The 19383-nt window shown below is 36.6% G+C and overlaps 1 protein-coding gene across 1 annotated transcript in view; it reads left to right on the plus strand.

Annotated features, from left to right (window-relative positions):
- The window catches only part of LOC150080793 (FRAS1-related extracellular matrix protein 1-like), a 90628-nt gene extending 71679 nt beyond the window's left edge, over window positions 1–18949 (plus strand). The window contains exon 8 of the mRNA XM_090380823.1: window positions 18603–18949. Within this exon, the coding sequence (XP_090236949.1) occupies window positions 18603–18814 (212 nt within the window). The 3' untranslated portion in view covers window positions 18815–18949. The remainder of the gene's footprint in view (window positions 1–18602) is intronic.
- Window positions 18950–19383: the final 434 nt, after the last annotated feature.

Here is a 19383-nt window from a genome sequence, read left to right on the forward strand (position 1 = left end):
AAGAGTAGTGAATGGAACAAAGAGTTGCTCTTACGAAGAAAGGCTTAATATAGGCAGTTCCCACTTTATGAGTTTTCGCTTTACGAGTTCCCGGGTTTACAAGTTTTTTTTATCAACAAAATCGAAAATATGAACATTAATTGCAAAAAATGAATGTTAAAAATTCATAAATACTGCATTTCAAACCACGTGCATAGCTATACAATACAGTGTACTCTGCTTTACAATATTAATCTGTTCCAGAGACACCATCGTATTGTGAAAATATCGCAATGTGAACCCAATCATTTTGCTTTTTGCCAATTCGTTCCAAGACCTCAAAGTTGAAATTTTCGCTAGGCTATTTATCTCTCTAAAAGGTCATTTTTATAATGTAAATTGTATTAGTTACCTACCAATTCAAATCATTAAAATGTTCTACACTGTCATCATTATCATATGTTCTGTTATAAGATCCAATTTTGAATGTTTTGTGATATTTTTCTGAAGCATATTTCTGATTTCTGGAGGTCACGACCATAAAACAATAAAAACAATTTGCAGTTTCCAGGTTATTGGACTTTTCTGTTGCTGCAAACAATTATAAACGGGTAGTAAACTCGATCTTACTGCATTTGCAATAATCCCGATAGCTGGAATTGTGTGTTTTTTTTACATTATTAGGGTGAAATGTGTTTCTGAGCAGCCTTTACTGAAATCTTCAATTGTATAAAAAACGTAAATAAATTTTCAGAATCTTCTCTTCCACTCTTTTTTTTTTAAGTTGTTAAACTTTTTGCTCTGCGCAAATCGTGTTAGTTGCAATTTGTGCATTTCGTTAAAAAATGCTTATGCATGCTATCATGAAATTTATATTGAAAAGAGAAGAAATTATCTTGGAAACAAACGCCTCTTGAAGCATTTCTGAAGAAGACGACTCCTTTTGCAACAAACCAACGAGTGCCGAGCCAATAATGAGTGATCAACGAGTGTGCATTTAGTCGATGATTATGAAGAATAAACATTCTTTAACATTTGTTAAGTCATAAATAATTTCTTTAAATAATAATTTACTTGATTTTACAGGCTATGTTTTCGTTTCTTTAGATAAATCAATCATTGTTTAACCATAAACTAATTAGCTAACTAATCTCATTGTTGACAACGTAACCCTTGTTTTTAACATTATGTCTATGGGAATAAATTCCTGCTTTATGAGCATGTGCTAGGAACGAATTAACTCGTAAAGTCGGGAACTACCTGTATTTACAAATTACATTGTCTGGTGACTAAGTACCTGCAAGGTGATCTGATTGAGGTGTATAAGGCTTTGAATGGTTTGAGCAAACTCAATGCTGATGGGATTCTTCCTCTACCCAGATTAATTGCCTGAGGGGACATAGATTCATATTGAGGAAACACAGTTGCAGAATAGATGTGCAGAAATTTGTCTTTAGCCAGCATGTGGTTGATTGCTGGAACAAACTTCCATCTGTTGTTGTAAAAGTTGACAGCTTAAATAAATTCAAGGCAGAACTAGACAAACATTAGGAGCGAGTGGATGGATGAAATGGGAAGGGTTTTTTTTTTTTTTTTTTGGCTGATGCTGTATAAGCTTGCTTTCTTGCATTATATGCCTCTGCTAATGCGAATATCACTTGTCCATCCCTTCCAACGGTTTGCCTAGTTTTCCCTTGAATATATTCAAACTACCCACATGTACAACACCAGATGGGAGTTTGTTCATACAATTTGTCATCAGCCAGCGGCTGAAGACAAATTTCCACACATCTGTCCTAAAACCATCCTTAATTTGAATTTATCCTCTGTGTGTTCTGAGCAAGAGGAAGGATTCATCAGAATTGATGGAATCCATTCATCAAACACCTCAATCAGATCTTCTCACAGGTGCCTGCCTAGTCTCCAAATTTCCTGGTAAGAGCACCCTTTTACTCCCTTCACCAATCTTGTTGCTCTTCTCTGCACCTGTTCCAACTAGTCCACATCCAGTGGTGAACAACGAATATTTTAATAATGGGCTTGCATTTTGCCTTCTTTTTATTCTTTTTTTCACAACTAGGGAAATATAATGGATACATGTTTTCATGATAAAATTTTAATATTGCAAATAAAAAATAACATGAAATATTACTCATATCACAAATAACATAAAAAACTAAGATAAAACATTCTAGAATATAAAAACAAATATTACATAAAAAAATAAACTATTTTAGAAAAGGTACATAAATTGAAGATTACACGAAAAAAATTATTACACATATATTCAAGAAAAATTTATTCTAAAAATTGCCATATTATTAATAGTTGTTGTCAATCTGCTTTGCTCAATAGCTGAGTAATGATTATGGAGGAAAGATTTGAGGTAACAATCTGGATCAAATTAAAGCAATGGTTTTCCATTTAGATTTATGGTCATCATATCTGCAATGTGTTTAATTGTCAAAGATGTTCTTTTTATTGTTGCAATATTATTCATTATGCTGAAAGCTTGCTCAGCTTCAGCAGTGGTTCAAGGATATCACAATGGTTTTATTCTCTATAAAAATTGTGCTTGTTCTGAAGTTGATTTTCTGTTTGCTGGACAAAAAAAACCCAGTTTCCAGGAGAAAGACCCATGCTACCCTTGCCTGAGATTGCATAACTGGGCCACATTGTGAAAAAGACCCATAAATATTTCTCCTGTCATTGATAGGATTCGAGTTCGGGTCTTTTCCATCTGGTGTAGGGAGGACGGGCATCCTACTAACTGTGCTACCCACGAGGGCTTAATTGAAAAGGGAATTTCACTCGATTTTAAAGATAAACTTTCTTCGACAAAATCTCTAAAATCATTAATTTTTATTTCATATTTTATTAAATTTCTGTCAAGTTCTCATAATCAATGATATCATTATTTTCTTTATTTAATTTAAAATTACTCTGTTGCATTAATAACCTATCCTTTAAGGATAAAACAATGCAGTTTAATAACTTTGTCACAAGGTAATTTTTTAAATGTGTTCTTACTTTCAATTTTGAATCCTTCAAATTCTTTCACCTTCAACATGCTCTTAATTTTATTAGTATTAGTATTGGTCATATGGTGCAAAGAAGCCTAAGGCTTATGCTGCACCAGCCAAAAAAAAAAAAAAAAAAAATATATATATATTTTTTAGCTTCATAATTTCCTTAAGAATTTTTCAGAATTGCGATAGCATTGATAGTTCGAATAATTATTTTATCTGTTTTTACTATAGTGATGCAGTGACGTAAAGCTTCTGAAATGTAATAGAGCTCCTGCAGGATGTTAATCATTAGTGCTAAGTCTTTAAGAAATTCCAGATTTAAAAGTCAGTTTAATAATCCCGAATATTTAACTTCTGATTCAAAATGGTTGCATAAAGTGCGATAATTCCTCCAAACCGCAATTGTCGTCCGCACGCTACAAGCTGCCCATCGTAGCCCGAACACACAAACGATCTTTATAATTTCCACATCAAGTTTTTTTAGCAATCATCCTTAACTCACACTGGTTTTTTGGAGATTGGTGATATAATGCATGCAGTTTTTTTTAAATTATTGCCTGTATGCCATTATATTTTGGAACATTTTCTTCACAGTGAAGGCGCCTCCGTAGCCAGGTAGGAAGGAGCAGCAGTGCGTAGCACACGCTTCTTGATTAGACCGGGGTTCGAGCCCATCACCACCAAATACGGAGGATGCGGAAAGGTCAGGGAATGACCACCGCACCGGAGCAATATGGCCTTAGTTGCTAATGCTCCTAAAAACCAAACAACAACAACTTCACAGTGAAGGCCTCAACGCAGTTTCAAAATCTTACCTTATTCTTTCATACTTCGACGTCACTACTGTCACTAGTTCTTTGAATGCTGTCCAAACTGTTGGAATCACTTGGATATTCAGCTACTGTGACCTTGTAAACTCAGACAGGAGAAATTTACTGAAAGGAGTGTGGATCATTCACTTCTCCAAAAACAGCAGCAAATCAAAATATAATTAAATCAATATGTGATGTATCAATTAATTAACTGATACATCATGTATTAAGAATCTTCAAGTAATTGAGCGATTATGTGGCAGTGAACATAATGTTGTGATGTGGGATTTATTCAAAGAAATAATTACTGTTAAAGGAAGGGAAGGAATTTTGATTATACAAAATAATTATAATGATCTTAGACATTTAAATTCTATTTTCTAGTGGGACCAATTAATGTTGCTAAGAAATGTAAATGGAATGTGTTCAGGAAGTGATCACTAAACTTTTATATATCAAATAGTAGTAGTAATCAAGGCATGTGATGCAAGAAAGCAAGCTTATGTAGCATCATCTCAAATAAAAAAAAAAAAAAAAAACATTTCACACATCCATTCCCTCCAAATGTTTGGCCACTTCCCCCTTGAATTAATTTAATCTTTCAACTTCCACGACAGATGGAAGTTTGTTCCAGCAATCAACTACCCACTGGCTAAAGGCTAATTTCCACACATCTGTTCTAAAACTGTCTTTCCTCAATTTGAATCTATGCCCCCTCAGGTTCTTAATCTAAGCAAGCGGAAGTATTCCATTCATTGCCTTACACACTTCAATCATATATCACCTCGCAGGTGCCTAGTCTCCAGATGCTGAAATTTGCAGAACTTAAGCCATTCTTGGTAAGACCACCCTTTCGTTCCCCTCACCAACCTTGTTGCCCTTCTCTGTACACTCAAGCAACTCTACATTCCTAAAATGAGGCCTCCAGACCTGTGCACAGTATTAAAGGCATTGCCTTATGCAAAGGGATAATCACCTCCTTTTCCCTACTAGCAAAATTCCTGTATATCATTAACAATACCCCATGACCTGCTCTGGCACTGTCTGCACTGCTCAGAAAATTTCATATCTGATTGCACAATTACTCCCAGGACTTTTTCATTTTTTACCTTCTTAAGTGTAGTACCACACAGTTGGTACATTTCTCAGTGGTTACTTCTACCCATATGCAGTATTTTGGATTTGTCAATGTTAAACTACAGTTACCACTTCTCAGTGCATCTGCCCAAATTTTATAGATCCTGTTGCTGTAGCGTACTATTATTGTCATTAACAACCCTGCCAACCTTTGTATTGCCTGCAAACTTAGACATTAACCCCGATATACCTTCATCGATATCATTGATAAATACCGAAAAGAACAATGGGTCCAACACCGAACCCTGGGGAACTCCACTAATGACATTAGTCCATGAAAAGCAGTGTCCATTGATAACCAACCTCTGTCTTCTCTCCTCCACTATTGTTTTATCCATTGTAACAACTTTCCCTTAATGCCATACTCCTCCAATTTGTACAGTAGTTTTCCAAGTACCACAGTATCAAAAGGTTTCCTAAAATCCAAGTACATGATATCAAAATTATTCTTTGCATCCAGTTCCTTTGTGACCATATCGTAGTATCCCATCAAATTGGTCAAACAAGACTTCCTCTTAACAAATCCATGTTGTGTCTGAACTATAACCGAAGTGTTGTTTAGATGATCTTGCAATCCATTTTAACCAGTGACTCCATTATTTTCCCCAGAACTGAAGTTAAACTAACTAGTCTGTAATTACTCATGTCACCCTTAGAGCCCCCTTTGTGAATTGGGGATACATTTGCACATCTCCAGTCCGTGGAGACCTCCCCTGAGTCCAAGGATGCTCTCATTTTGGCTAAGGGTTTGCGTACTTTCTTTGCCACCTCCTTTAATATAACTGGATAGATCCCATCCACCCCAGGTCCATTTCTTATGTTTAACTTCAACAATTTCTCCCCCACTTTGCTCCAGTTATTACCAAATCATTAAGCACCCTGTTAGTTTGATAAACTTCTGGCATTTTCCTCCCTCAATAACTCCTCGTGTGAACGTAGATGCAAAATACTCATCCAGATTATCAGCTATCTGAGCAGAATCATCAACAGTCAAACCATCAATATCAAGTGGAGCATTCTGATTCATCCCCTTCCTTCTAGAGTTTATATAAGTAAAGAAGTCTTTGCTGTTTTTCTTAGCATCCTTTGCCAAAGATTTTTCGCAATCTGTCTTTGCTTGCCTAACTTCCATTGTTGATTTGATTACAGCCTAGCTTATAACTATCACAGGCTTCTGTTTCGCCTGATAATTTATAAGCATCCCATGCATTTTTCTTCCCTGCCAGTTTCATTACTCATCTGACATCAATTTAGGCCTAAATCTTAAATAGTCTTTCTTAATCAACTAAATCAATTAATAAAGAAGCTACTAGGCTTTTCAAGTATGAAAAGCCTAGTAGCTTCTACGATTACTTCCTTGAATGGTTTACATATAGATTTTGCTGTCGGTAACATCATCAGTTGGTCCCACTGTATACAATTAAAAACTGTCTGAGATCACTGTAGTCACCTTTCCGGAAGCAAAACCCTTCCCTTTACCCCTGATGATAGTAATATCTTTAAATAAATTAAAGATAACATATCACTCAATAACAGGCTCAATAACATATCACTCAAAGATTATGCCAAAACAGATGAACTGATAAATTTAGGGGACAGAGAAGAAAAATGCATATGAATTAGCATTAGTAGAGGTATGTGATGTAAGAAAGTTTATGCAGCTTCAGCCAAAAAAAAAACCCTTCCATCCATTAACTCCAAATGTTTGTCTAGTTCTAGTTCTGCCTTGAATTTATTTAAGCTGCCAACAACAACAATAGATGGAAGTTTGTTCCATCTATTGGCAAATTTCCACACCGCTGGCTAAAGGCAAATTTCCACACATCTATTCTGCAACTGTCTTTTCTCAATTTGAATTTATGTCCCATCAGTGATTAATCTGGGCAAGAGGAAGAATCCCATCAGTATTGAGCTTGCTGAAACCATTGAAGGCCTTAAACATTTCAATCAGATCACTTTACAGGTGCTTAGTCTTCAGATGCAGCAGTTTGCAGAACTTAAGGCTTTCTTTGTAAAAGCATCCCTTTGTTCCCCTCACCAGTCTTGTTACCCTTCTCTGTATTCGTTCAACTCTATATTCTTCCTAAAATGAGGCCTCCAGACCTGTATGCAGTACTCAAGGTGTGGCCTGACCATTGCCTTATACAAGGGGATAAGGCAATGGTCAGGTCATTACCTCCTTATCCCTAATAGCGAAATTCCTATATATCATTAACAAGACCCCATGACCTTCTCTGGCAGCCTGTCTGCACTGCTCAGAAAACTTCATATCTGACTGCGCAATTTCCCCCTTCATATCTGATTGCATAATTGTGCAGAGGATAATTACCCCTGGGGGGGTAATTGTGGGGACATTTAGGGAACCCCTGAAATTATTATATCTAAGGCACAATACTTTCCCAGTTGTTGGCTCTTGATTATTGGATATATTCTTTTGCAGTGTATTTCAAAATTAATTCATTAAAAAATTACATTTTGTTGAAGTAGGTGTATTTTTATGCCATTTGAATCCCAAAGAAAATATTCACCCTTGGGATTTTGAAAAGTGCTATAAACATAGAGCATAACTGGTAACTTTTGACTTTCAAAAAGATGGAAATCAGACAGTTGTAAGCAGGAGGAAACAAGGAGATTTTTCAACCAAAACTGGGAGGTTTTTTTTTTTTTTTTTTTTTTTTTTTGCAAAAAAAGTAGTAGTTCATCACAGAAAAAGAGATATCTTGGGTTAAAAAAAAGAAGGTTTTTGTAAAGGCCACAGTGTATATAAATTAAATTTCACATGAAAAAATATGCATTTATATTAAAATACAGTCTAGAGGCCTTGTTTTAGGAAGGATGTAGTGCTGCTGGAATGAGTGCAGAGAAGGACAACGAGATTGGTGAGGGAACAAAGGAGTGCTCTTACCAAGAAAGCGTTTACTTCTGTAAATTGCAGCACATGGAGAATAGGCACCTGTGAGGTGATCTTATTGAGGTGTTTAAGGCATTGAATGGATTGAGCAAGTTCAATACTGATGGGATTCTTCCTCTTATTTAGAGTACACATATGGGGGAGCATAAATTCAAATTGAGGAAGGATAGTTGCAGAATGGATGTGCAGAAGTTTGCCTTTAGACAGCTGGTGGTTGATTGCCAGAACAAACTCCCATCTGTTGTTGTTGTGGAAGTTGATTGCTTAAATAAATTCTAGAAGTAGACATACTATTGGAAGGAATGGAAAGTTGTTTTTTTTTGGCTGATGCTGTACAAGTTTGCTTTCTTGCCTCGTTTGTCACTGCTAATGCTAATACAGCCATAGGACTCTTTACTAGTATAGTATGCTTTCAAACATTAACCTACATAGTTTTTTTTTACATAGAATTTTCTGTCTGTGGATTTACATTTGGATTATCTGTTAGATATCAATTGATTATGATTGCTACAAGAAAGATACTGTTGCAGACTCTGCCCTCTTCAGAAATGTTGAGTCAGAAGTTGTTTATAACAGTGGTACTGCTGTTTAGACTTGCACATCAAAAGCATTTCCAAAGCTTCACCAGAAAGAGATCTGAATAAATTTTTTTTTCACCTAGTTAAATATTTTCTTACACTCAGCATTTCTATGAGGAATTATTAAAATGTTAAGAGTGACGTGGGATAATTTGTTATATTTCATACTTCCTTGTACACTTGTCAGTTCTCCAACCGAGGAATGCTGCACATCAGTATTTTCTTCTTTTATAATAGTATCTGGTAGATTCTCACCCTGAAACTGACAGAACTGATACTGAAAAATGTAAGCAGGAGGAAATAGGTAAAATGTAAGCAAGAGAAATGAAAAATGTAAACAGGAGAAATAGGTAATGCATCACCTATTTCTTTAATGATAATGATGCCATGCCAGATGATGACTAAATGAGTTTAAATTTGTGCTTTCTCAGTATTTATAAGAACATGCAGAAATAAAGTACTTCTTCACTGGACACAAAAGAACAGAATCTTTTCATGTTTTAGACTCTCCACAATCTTTGAAGTAGAAATGCCTGTGACTAAGTAAGAATCATTCTTCAGGTTTAATCTGCTATGGTAATGAACTTCCAAAATGGAAGTGGATCATTTAGAAACTGTTGGTATAATAAATTTATACCAACATTCTACAACATATTTAGGGATAATAATTTTGGTACATAGCTGAAATGTGAGGTACACTGGAATGAAGAGTTATGTTCAGATTTTTTAAATGTTGGCATAACATTTAAAAGAAACAAACAAATTGCGTCATTCAAGCCAGAAGAGAGGAATTTTTTTTTCCTAAAACCCCAACCACAAAACGTGTTAAAACCTATAGTACTTTGTACTGGTTGAGAAGACAAAATATACTTGTTGACATTAAACTTAAATTTCTGTTGATTGTAATTTTCAGGAAATACATGTGAAGGAAGGAGAAAAACTAAAAAAGAAGGGATAAATGACCTTCTACTGACTCAGAATTCTTTCCATAGTTTTGTTAATGATAGCACGCCACATTCCACTTTGAGCACCTTGTCCTACACCAACAGTTTCAACTGCTCTAATATCCACCAAGCCCTTAAATGCCAATCTCCAGGTAATTCTTCAGTAAGGCAAAGAAAACTCAGTTAACTTTAGCCCTCAGTTAAACTTAGTCCTGTGTTATTTCTTGCAAACAAAAGTTTACTGTTTCTTTGTTCATCTTCAATGATTTCTAGACAAGATCACATACCTCTGCTTGGAATTACTCTAACATCTTATCTCTCTTGGCAATAAGCACATAAAAAAATGTTTCTTCTGCATACAAAAAACTGAGCTTTCTTTTTTGCTCTTGGCATCACCTTTCTTCTAAACTACTTGCTGTACAAATATCAAATCTACCTTACCATGAAATATTGTTCTCACATCTGGAGTGGTGTCTCCCCCAAGCTTCTAGACTCAGTTCAAGAGGGCATTCTGATTAATTAATAAACCATCTATTACAGTCTCTCCACTTTCTGTCTCATAGACATTCAGCTTCTGCTGCATGCCTTTTCCTTTTCTATGCAATCATTTCTAATTTGTGTATAACCTAATCTTTACTTCATGTTCTCTCTAAAAGGTCATTTTTATAATGGAAATTGCATTACACTTTCATTGTTAACATATGTTCCCTTACTGTATAAGAATCAATTTTTGAACACCTTTGTGATATTTTTCTAAAGCATGTTTCTGGAGGTTACGACCATAAAACAATAAAAACAATTTGCACTTTCCAGTTTATTGGACTTTTCTGTTGGTGCAGTCAGTTATAAACGGGTAGTAAACTCAATCTTATTGCATTTGAAAAAAATATGGATAACTGGAATTGTGTGTGTTTTTATGTTATTAGGGTGAAATGTATTTCCCCTTCACTGCAATTTTCAATCATATAAAAATTTTCAGAATCTTCTCTTCATTCTTTTTTTTTTTTTAAAGCTTCATAAACTTGTTACTCCACATGAATCGTGTTAGCTGCAATCTCACTTGCGCATTCCATGTTAGTTACAATTTGTGCGTGATAAATGCTTATGCATGCTATCATGAAATTTATAAAGAAACGAGAAGAAATTATCTTGGAAACAAATGCCTTGAAGCATTTCTGAAGATGACGACTCCTTGTGCAACATACCAACAATGCCGACCCAACAATGAGTGTTAGTTACATGCAACGAGTGTGCATTTAGTCGATGATGATGAAGAATAAAGATTCTTTTAAAATTTGTAAGTCATAAATAATTTCTTTATTATCAGAATTTGTTTGATTTTACAGGCTATGTTTTCATTTCTTTGGATAAATCAATCATTGTTTAACCATAAACTAATTATCTAACTAATCTCATTGTTGAGAATGTAAGCCCTGTTTTTAACATTGTCTGTGGGAATAAATTCCCACTTTACGAGTGCACGCTAGCAATGAATTAACTTGTAAAGTTGGGAACTACCTGTATACAATATCAAAATTATTTTTAGCATCCAGTTCCTTTGTGACCACATCGTAGTATCCAATCGAATTGGTCAGACAAGACTTCCCATTAACAAACCCATGCTGTGTCTGAACTATTGCTGCTGTCTTGTCTAGGTAATCCTCTATACCAGTGACTCCATTATTTTGACCGGAACAGAAATTAAACTAAGAGATCTATAATTATTTGTATCACCCTTTGTGAATTGGGGTTGCATTTGCACATCTCCAGTCCATGGGGACCTCCCCTGACTTTAAGGATGCTTTCATAATTATGGCTAAGGGTTTGCTTCCCTTGCTGCATAGATTCCATCTGCCCCAATCCCTACACAAGGATTTCCCCGGGGGCTCACATCTGGTGAGTATGGGCTTGGCAAACCCAGGGTCCTGAGCTGGATATCATCATTTTTCTCTTTCTTGGTGATTCCTTTGTACTTCTCTCTCTCTCTCCCTTTCTCTCTTTCTCCTCCTCTCTCTTCTTTCTTTCTCAGCGGGTAACTCAGGATTTTTTTTTTTTTGGCTGGTGCAGCATAAGCCTCAGGCTTCCTTGTACCATATGGCTAATAATAATAATAATAATAATAAACCTCTGGCATTCCCCTCTTTGAATAACTCCTCATGTGCGAATGTAGATGCAAAATACTCATTCAGTTTATCAGATACTTAAGCAGGATCATCAATAGTCGAACCATCTAGGTTAAATGGACCAATCTGATTTATCCCCTTCCATCTAGAGTTTACATAAGTAATGAACTCTTAGCTTTTTTTTTTTTTTGCGTCCTTTGCCAAAGATTTCTCGTAATCTGCCTTCGCCTGCCTAACCTCCTTTGTGACTTGATTACAGACTAGCTTATATCTGTCGTAGGCTTCTGTGTTGCCTGATAATTTATATGCATCCCATGCATTTTTCTTCTATGCCACGAGCCTCATTAATTCATCCGACATCCATTTAGGCCTGAACCTTGAACAGTATTTCTTAGTTGGTATGAAAAGACTAGTAGCCTTCGAGATTAAGTCCCTGAATGTTTCCCATTTAGAATTCACCGTAACATCATCGGTTGATCCCACTGTATAGAATTTCAAAACTGTCTAAGGCCTCTGTAGTCACCTTTATGAAAACAAAAACCCTTCCCTTTTACCCTTGATGGTAGTTACATCTTTAAGTAAATCCCACAGCAGTACACTGTGATCACTGTCATTTAGTGGTTCCTTTATATGCAAATTCCTAATGCATGCGTCATCACTGCTGATAATCAGATCAAGGGTATTTACTCCCTCTGGTTGCCCCTCGAACATGTTGCTGTAGAAAACAATCCTTCAATAAATCCACAAAAGTCTTGCTAGCATGCGAGTGACCAATCCACAAGTTCCAGTCAATATCTAGAAAGTTAAAATCTCCCATTACAAGACATTTTTATTTACTGGCCCATTCTATTTCTCTGCACAACTTTTCATTGTACTCTTCAGCATTATTAGGCCTATAACATACTCCTATTCTTTTTTTTCCCTTTCCCAGTGTTTATGTCACACTAAAAAGAATCAACATTGCACTGTCCACCCGTGTCAACTGGATGCACTTCCTTAGATTTTGTGTTTCTTAACTAACAGCATAACCCCTCCTCTCTTCCTACCCTGTTTGTCCTTTCTGTACACATTGTTCTCCCCAAATTCCAATACTGCACTGCTTATATCCCAGCAATATCTGCCTTTGCTGTCTTGATCAGCACTTCAAATTCCTCAATTTTATTTACTGTACTTCTAGCATTAGTGTACATGCACTTGTTCTTACTCTTTGTTACCCTAACATAGCCCATGTATTTACTTGTTCCATGATGACTCCCAGAAGCTCTTGAAATCCCCAGCAGCTTGCTCTTTAGGCTGCTGCTCATTACAATAGAAGCAGTGCAAGAATCACTTTCGATTATGCTTGTGGCTACGGTTAATCTTTTAGTCTGTGAATTCCCCTGAGCTAGCAGTTTTCCCACCCACCTAACACTGCCTCTGTTAGTGATTTTAATTTCCCAGAGATTGACTGGAATTTGTGGGTTGGCCACTCACACACACACTAGCAAGGCTTTTGGGGATTTATTGGATGATTATTTTCTACAGCAGCATGCTTGGGAGGCAAGTAAAGGAAGTAATACTGTTGATCTGATTATCAGTAGTGATTCTTTATGCATTAAGAATCTGCAGATAAAAGAACCGCTAGGTGGCAGTGATCACAGTGTGCTGAAGTGGGATTTACTCAAAGAGGTAACTACTATCAGGGGTTAAATGAAGAGTTTTTGCTTTTGTAAAGGTGACTACGGTGGTCTGAGACAGTATTTAAATTCTATACAGTGGGACCAACTGATGATGTTACCAACAGAAAATTCAAAATGGGAAGCATTCAAAGAAATAATCTTGGAAGCTACTAGGCTTTTCATACCAAGAAAGAAATATTGTTCAAAATTTAGGCCTAAATAGATGTCAGATGAACTAATTAGACATGTGGCAGAGAAATAAAATGCATGAGATACATATAAATTAACAGATGACACAGAAGCCTATGATAGATATCAGCTGGTCTGTATCCAAGTCACAAAGGAGGTTAGGCAGGTAAAGGCAGATTACGAGAAATCTCTGGCAAAGGATGCAAAGAAAAACAAACAGCAAACAGTTCTTTACTTATGTAAACTCTAGAAGGAAGTGGATGAATCAGATTTGTCCACTTGATATCGATGGTTCAACTGTTGATGATTCTGTTCAGGTGGCTAACAAACTAAATGAATATTTTGAATCAACATTCACACAAGGAGTTATTCAGGGAGCTGAATGCTAGAAGTGTTATTAAACTCTGGCAGTAAGCTAGATGATTTTGTAATAACTGAGAGGAAAGTGAAGGAGAAATTGTTGAAGATGAACATAAGAAAGGCACTTGGGGTGGATGGAATCTATCTAGTTATATTTAAAGGAGGAAGCAAAGGAAGTAAGTAAACCCTTAGCCATAATTATGAGAGCTTCCTTGGACTCAGGGGAGATACCCATGGAAATGTGCAAATGTGACCCCAATCCACAAAGGAGCATCAAAGGGAGATACAGGTAATTACAAACCTGTTAGTTTAACTTCTGTTCCAGGGAAATTAATGGAGGCACTGCTTAAAGAAGCACTGCAGGATCATCTAGACAAGACTTCAGTTATAGTTCGGACACAGCATGGTTTTGTTAAGGGGAAGTCTTGTCTGACCGATTTGATTGGATACTATGATGTAATCACAAAGGAACTGGATGCAAAGAATAATTTTAATATCAATTTGGATCTTAGAAAGGCTTTTGATACTGTTGCACATGGAAGACTGATGCAAAAATTGGAGCAGTGTGGCACTGGAGGTAAATTGCTAATATGGATAAAGGGATGGTTGAATGGGAGAAGACAGCGAGGTGGTAATCAATGGACACTGCTCTTCGTAGACTAATGTTATTAGTGGAGTCCCCCAGGGTCCAATGTTGTTTTCTGTATTCATTAATGATATTGATAATGGTATATCAGGCTTAATGTCCAAGTTTGCAGACAATGCAAAGGTCGGCAGGGTTGTTAATGACAGAAATGACAGTTCGCTGCTGCAACAGGATCTAGAAAAGTTGAGCAGATGGGCTGAGAGGTGACAACTGAAATTTAACATTGACAAATGGAAAGTACTACATACGGAAGCAGTAACCCCAGAGTAACGTATCAACTGTGTGGTACTACACTGACAGTGGTAGAGAGTGAAAAGGACCTGGGGTAATTGTGCAAGCAGATATGAAGTTTTCTGAGCAGTGCAGACTGTCTGCAAGAGTAGATCATGGTGTCTTGTCAATGATATATAGGAATTTTTCTAGCAGGGATAAGGAGGTAATTATCCCCTTGTATAAGGCAAATGGTCAGACCACACCTTGAGTACTGTATACAGGTCTGGAGGCCTCATTTTAAGAAGGATGTAGAGCTGTTAGAATGAGTACAGAGAAGGGCAACAAGATTAATGAGTGGAACAAAGGCTTGCTCTTATGAAGAAAGGCTTAAGTTTTGCAAATTACAGTGTCTGTAGACTAGGCACCTGCAACGTGATCTGATTGAGGTGTATAAAGCTTTGAATGGTTTGAGCATGCTCAATGGTGATGGGATTCTTCCTCTTGCTCAGGATAATCGCCTGAGAGGGCATAAATTCAAATTGAGGAAAGACAGTTGTAGGACAGATGTGTGGAAGTTTGCCTTTAGACAGAGGGTGGTTGTTGACTGCTGGAACAAACTTCCATCTGTCATAGAAGTTGATAGCTTAAACAGATTCAAGGCAGAACTAGACAAACATTTGGAGTGAGTGGATGGGTGAAATGAGAAGGTGTGTGTGTGTGTTTTTGTTTTGGCTGATGCTATATAAGCTTGCTTTATTGCATCATGTGCTCATGCTAATGCTAAACCTCTTCTAAATGAAAAAGGGCGACATTTTCTCGATAGGTTTCTCAGCGTTAGAATTCATCAGAAATCTGAGAACGGAATCTGACAGAACTTCAGTTCATGGTCTCTTTGCTGCAGTTGCATTGTCTGTTTCTGAGGTATTGTTTTCAGTTGGGGACCTGGTTGGGGTCCCAGAAGAAGAAGAAATAATTTTATCAGGATTCATTGTGATTTTTGTTTTTGTCTAATGCCTGGGCTCCTCATGCACCACCGAACCCAAATGGGATGCCCACTACCCGGCAAGCAATAAATGTGCTTGGGAGTGGTGCACCAGGACTACTCAGACATCACACCTGCACCGTTGCCAGCCTGAATCCTGTCTCTCGGACCATGAGGGTAGGGGCAAGGCACTGACACAGTTGACCCTTGCAGCAAACCCACTAGCCGATTGATCCTAGCTGGGCCATCCAGGACCACCCATCTTGTCAAAGCCAAAATTGTGTGTTGAAGCTGGGATCCTCAACCACCAGGATCCCCCTTTCTGAATTTCCATGGATTGCAGCTCATGGCAGACACATTGGATTCCTATGATGTTAGCCTGTAACTTAAGGAAGGCTGTGGGCATTGGATCCTAGCGATGCTAATCTGGATCAGCAGCGTCACTGGGAAGTCCCCTTAATGTGGACAGCTGTATGTGGTGAGGGGAAATCCAAGTGTGGAAAGAGATCGTGTAGAGAAATAATAAGAAGGATGTTATTTTTTTTGAGCATAGCTCTCATTTTTTAAATTTTTATATGGACACAGTAAATGAAGAATTTTACTCAATAAAAAATTATGTAATGAATGTTTAGTTTAATATGAATTTTTAAAATTCTGCTTGGCTAAATGAAGTGTAAATTTCTTTAGAAAATAAGCCATCTACACATCCACCTCACAATTTAATGTAATTCAACTATTTTATTATAAAATACTTTGAAGAGAAGCACTGGGATGTAATTTTTCTTCACAGTACAGTGAAACTTCCCTTTAACGGACAGCCATGGGGAACGAAAATGTGTCCGTTAGAGAGAAGTGTCCGCTAACAAGAAGTCTGAGGGAGAAAAAAAAAAAGAAAGAAAAATCGTTTAATGTAAAATTAAATTAAAATATATACAGATTTTGAACAATATTTTTGTAAATAATATACATACAATTGTGCTATGCATATTATGACTTTATCTTAAGAAAAATACATACAGTAATCACTTATTTTCTTCTGCACCTTCTTCCGGCTGATAATTTTGTTTTCAACATTTGTTTGGAGTGAAGAAACCATCGAAAGTCCTTCAGTATCTTCTTCAGCGGCAAAAAACATTTTTAAACGATTGATTTGTATGAGCGCTTCTATTTTCATCGGTGGTTCGTCGTTAATATGTTCTTCGACAGAATGACCTTCCATTTCTTCATCCTCATGAGGAACTTCTTGAAAAATATCGATGATGTTGTTGATATCTATAGCACCATCTTCTGTAGTGAGGTTCGAGTCTATATCTTTGTAGCCAGGGTCACTTGTAGCGGAAGTATCGTACATTATCCATAGATGTTGAAGTTCTTGTTCTTCTTGGTGCTCCACATTGCTGTTCACAACTTCAATTTTTGCGTTTGAGAAGCCAGACTTTACAAAACAGTTCACGACAGTTTGTTTTCTAATTGCGTTTACTGAAGAGGAAATCTACTGAATCGCATCTAGGATGCTGATTTTCTTTGCAAGGTCACTCGCACGTGTTATATCGTTCATGTTTGCAATGAGATGTCTTAAAACACGTTTTCTGTAGTGAAGTTTAAAATTTTTTATTATCCCTTGATCCAAGGGCTGACACTCTGCAGATGTGTTTGGTGGCAGAAAAACGATTTGAATGATACAATTCAATGTGCGGGTGAGATGCAGCATTATCCATGAAAATAATAATTTTTCTATTTTGACGAATCATGTTTTGGTCAAAGTGACTTATCCATTCGCTCATGATATCTCGTATCATCCACGCTTTTTTATTAGACTTCCAGTCAACATTCAAAAGATTCAACTTTTTGCCCTTGAAACAACGAGGATTTTGTGGTTTTCCAATAACATGAGGTTGTTCAAAGTATCCCAGCATATTTGTACACAATAGTACAGTCAAGCATTCCTTAGAAATTTTTCCGCCCTGGCACTTTTCGTTTTTTAGACTCATTGTTTTTTTCAGGAAGAGCTTTAAAAAACAACCCTGTTTCGTCACAGTTGTAAATATCCTTAGCTTCAAAATCACGACATAAATCTTCCAATTTGACGGTCCACTCTGTCACAACCTCAGTATCAACAGATCCACCTTCACCACTTACGGTTTTCCAAGAAATTTTATGCCAAGTTTTGAACTTGTCTAGCCATCCCACAGAAGCTTTGAACTCATTTACTCCCATAGATTTCACAACCTCCAAAGCCTTTTCCCTAATAATAGGCCCATTAATGGGAATTTTTTTAGCACGTTCGCGACAAAACCACTCATGCGTAACATTGTCAATTTGAAGTCCAACCATTTTCGGGAATGATTTTTGAACCTGATTATTTCCGTGTTGCCAAAATTGTTTGAGCAGTTCATTTTTTTTCTTTAGGATGTCGCTTACCTGCGTCTTCCCGATTTTGAATTTTGTAGCGAGATTGCGAACACTATTTTTTTACCGATCATACGCATTAATGAGTTCGACTTTATCTTTTAAAGTTAAATGTTTACGAGAAGACATTATGCACTTCACATGACACTGAACAAAACTGGAAACTGAAAAGACGAAAGGCCGACCAAATCCCACCCCCCTCTGCACACACCGAATTCATCAGAAGTTTTACACGTGCCTTAAAATTCTCAAAAAAGGGTTTAGAACCGCGACGTAAACCTTGATAAAATTCAGAAAATCGGAAATAGCAAATAAACACACGATTGAGACAATACGTGGAAGAAAGGTTCCTAGAAAAAGGGCCGTCAGCTCTCCCGCAGTCCGTTATGGGGAGATCAAATTAAGTGCTAATCTAAACGAAACAGTGCAGATTGCCTGTCCGCGTCCATTACAGAGAATGTCCGCTAGACAGAAGCTGAAAACACGTTAAAACCAATGGAGGTGAGTTGGGGAATTTGAAAATGTCCGTTGTAGAGAGATGTCCGTTAACGAGAGGTGTCCGTTAGGAGAAGTTTCACTGTATATGCATAATAATTTCATCATTTTAATGGGATATCTTATTCTTATTTTAGATGCTCATGCTACTTCTCAAAGAGGACCATGGTTATATTCCAGTTTTGCTACCATGAGGTTTGCAAATTGGAGAAAGGGATTCCCACACTTATCTAATCAGGGAGAAATTGAAAATAAATGTATAGTGGTAAGAGGATCAGGACACTGGATCAACAGAAACTGTGAAAGTCACAAACATACTTACATATGCCAAATTTTTAGCCAAGAGTAATTTAGAATTATGTATTGCTTGCATTAATATTGTCATATCAAAATAATTTAAGGTATTAAATCTGTGTAGCCACTATTTGGGGGGGGGGCAAGTATTGCTTAAGTTTATTTTTAATACACATATAAAACAGTTAAATGATATATTGTCTTCCCCATCAGAATATGTTGCTTTATACATGAAGATTAAAACTGTCATTTGTTAGTAATAAGGCGCACGCACGCGTGCACACACACAAGTTACTCTCATCTTATTATATTCACTTATTAAATCTTGATTTGATTATTCATGAGAACTACATGCAAGATATTAGTTCTCAAAATTTCATTAAATGGAGTGAGAGAAAAGCTGCCTGGAAAATCATCACACTGATTTGTTGCAAGTGAGGTACTCAACCTACATTTGTCACATGTTATTCTGCTCATGATTTCACTGCAAAAGGATTCCCATCAAATTTTTCAGTGTAAATGTAGCTGTACCTGCTGGTAATTTTTTACATACACTTTTTAAGTTTGGAGTGATTAGGTTACAGTTTATATACTATTACAATGTGTAATAAACTGAGAGGATTG

This window comes from Mastigoproctus giganteus, chromosome 9 (assembly GCF_048544385.1).
Source record: "Mastigoproctus giganteus isolate SK-2022 chromosome 9, ASM4854438v1, whole genome shotgun sequence".
Lineage (NCBI taxonomy): Eukaryota > Metazoa > Arthropoda > Arachnida > Uropygi > Thelyphonidae > Mastigoproctus > Mastigoproctus giganteus.